Below are 2,500 nucleotides of genomic sequence, written 5' to 3'. Positions count from 1 at the left end.
TCAGTTGTTTTCAAAATGGCCGCCCGTAGCGCCGACTGATTCCCCTTGACACCCGCATCGTCCGTCCCACCTGGCGCCCGCTGCACTGCACCAATCCCCCACCTGCCACCCCCCTCCCGAAAGCACAGACTCAGCCGTTTGGCGGAGGGCGAGTTTACCCCTCATCCGTGGCTAATCGATCGGCTACTGCAGGTAGAGCATCGAGTTCCACTGCAGCCAATGGATGAGGGGGTGTAGATATTATGTTACTTCATGGTTAAGATGAGGGTTGCTGAGTTTTCATTCCTCATTCTCTGCAGCCCTCCCTCTCTGTATCTCTCCTTTTCTCTCTCTCTCTCTCTCTCTCTCTCTCTCTCTCTCTCTCTCTCTCCCTCCCTCTCTCCCTCCTCGTCTCCTCTGTCCAGTGTGAGCTTTGCTGTAAGTGGAGGAGTTTTAAAGCCGGAGAGGGAGCGTCTCAACAGAGCCATCTGGACCACGTCACCGAGCTGCATGTGTATGTAAATGCGATCACGCATCTACATACACATCCATACGTATCCACTGTACAGTCGCTAGATTGTCGCATGAATACGCACAAAGTTAAGGTTCTCTCTCTCTCTCTCTCTCTCCCTCTCTCTCTCTTTCTCTCTCTCTCTCCATTCTCCTGGCCTGCTGTCACTCCTCCTCTCTTCCCTCTGCCTTTCTCTCTCTCTATCTATCTATCTCTCTCTCTCTCACACACACACACACACAGTTTAGTAGACACACACACACACACACACACACACACACACACACACACACACAGACAGAAACAAACACTGTGGCCCCCCAGGACTGCTGAGTGTGTGGTGGGTGCTGTAATCCAGAGCCCAGTAGGTCGAGGTGGGGATTAACGAGCGAGCCTTTGGCCTGCTTCTTATAGGAACACCAGGAGGCTTAGCAGACAGGTCAGGGCCTCTGTCACAGCCTCACATCTGATAGGCCGTGGAGTCGATGCTCAATAACACAGTTTAGAGTCTGTTACACAGTCTGTTAATGATACTCAGATTACAGAGATCATAAGATCATAAGAGTCATCCTCCTCTGGCCCAGATTGACACAGAAAAACAAGTGTCTTATTAACATAAACCTGCCTCACATTATGCCATGGATATATAGCCACCATATTGTAAATATGGATTACCTCATGATTGTGGTGGTAAACACAGATCTCCATACTTTGTTGTTGTTATTGTGTGTGTGTGTGTGTGTGTGTGTGTGTGTGTGTGTGTGTACCGCTGTATGTGTGGTCTTGTTATGGTGTTTTAACAGCCAGGTCTACATGGCAGATGGCGCAGAGTCTCTAGTGCTAATGTCGTCCCTCCTGACGGTGTCCCAGGGTGCACTGGGTGGGCCGGGCAGGTGAGGAAACAGAACCACACGTCGTCCGCCTGTCACTCCGGCCGCTCGCGCACAAACAGAGGTGGAGGCGTTCGTTTCTGGTCGCACGTTCGAAGTTGGCGAGCGTTCGGACGGCGGCGGCGGTGGTGGCGGCGCGTCCTTACCGTGTGGCGAACATGGCCCGGAGAGAGGAGAAGGTGGCGGCGTCCTCCTTCAGCGCCTTGAGCTCATTCCTCAGCTTCATCATGGTCTCCGTCACCATGGCCTTCTCGTTGTCGTACTTGCTCTTCAGGTTGGCCAGCGCCACCTCAGCCGTCTGTGGGGGGGTGTGGGGGAAGACAATGGGTCAGACCAATCTATCATGGACTAGGGGGGTGTATTTCCCCAGTATGGGCCCCAGATTCTCAAAAATATAGGTCAGTTGATTTTACAGTCAGGTGACCTGTGGCCAGACCCTTGAGCTGGTTTTTACGACTAGGGGTGTGATATTGTTTTAGGGGAACCCCGGATTCTGAGAAACCACACTCCCATGGTCTTAAAAATCTTCAAAGAGTTGATACCAGCAACTGAAAACACACACACACACGTCCTGGGAGTGTGTGCGCATCAAATGGCTTTGATCACTCTCTAACACACTGTGACACACAAACACACACGCATGCGCACACACACACACACACACACACGCGCGCGCACACACACACACACACACACACACGCAGAGCTGCTAACCAATGGGGCAGCTGTCCCTAGACCAGCATGTGTCTTGGCTCTTGGCTGCAGTACAATTGCTTGGACAGCTGAACGGCATTTCAAAATGCCAGACAGAAACAGACTGTATAAATGGGTCAAACCGAGATCAAAAAGAGATACACAGACCATCGTCTTTCAGACAGACAGAATGACGGACAGATGACTGACCTGCTAGTCAGACAGACAGAATGACAGACCGAAAACTGACCTGCTAGTCAGACAGACAGAATAACAGACAGAAAACCGACATGCTGTAGTCAGACAAACAGACAGACAGACAGACAGACAGAATGAGATACAGATAACCGACCTTCTGTAGTCAGACAGAACGACGGACAGATAACTGACCTGCGGTAGTCAGTCAGACAGACAGACAGACAGACAG

General features: G+C 51.4%; 1 protein-coding gene across 1 annotated transcript in view; it reads right to left on the bottom strand.

Moving 5' to 3' along the window:
- Nucleotides 1-2,500, bottom strand: part of LOC311315268 (protein bicaudal D homolog 2-like) — a 55,599-nt gene that overhangs the window by 6,938 nt on the left and 46,161 nt on the right. The window contains exon 9 of the mRNA XM_084445892.1: nt 1,527-1,678. Within this exon, the coding sequence (XP_084302018.1) occupies nt 1,527-1,678 (152 nt within the window). The remainder of the gene's footprint in view (nt 1-1,526; nt 1,679-2,500) is intronic.

The sequence above is a fragment of the Borostomias antarcticus genome, assembly GCF_949987555.1.
Source record: "Borostomias antarcticus genome assembly, chromosome: 11".
Classification (NCBI taxonomy): domain Eukaryota; kingdom Metazoa; phylum Chordata; class Actinopteri; order Stomiiformes; family Stomiidae; genus Borostomias; species Borostomias antarcticus.
This window is presented reverse-complemented; position numbering and strand designations above follow the sequence as displayed.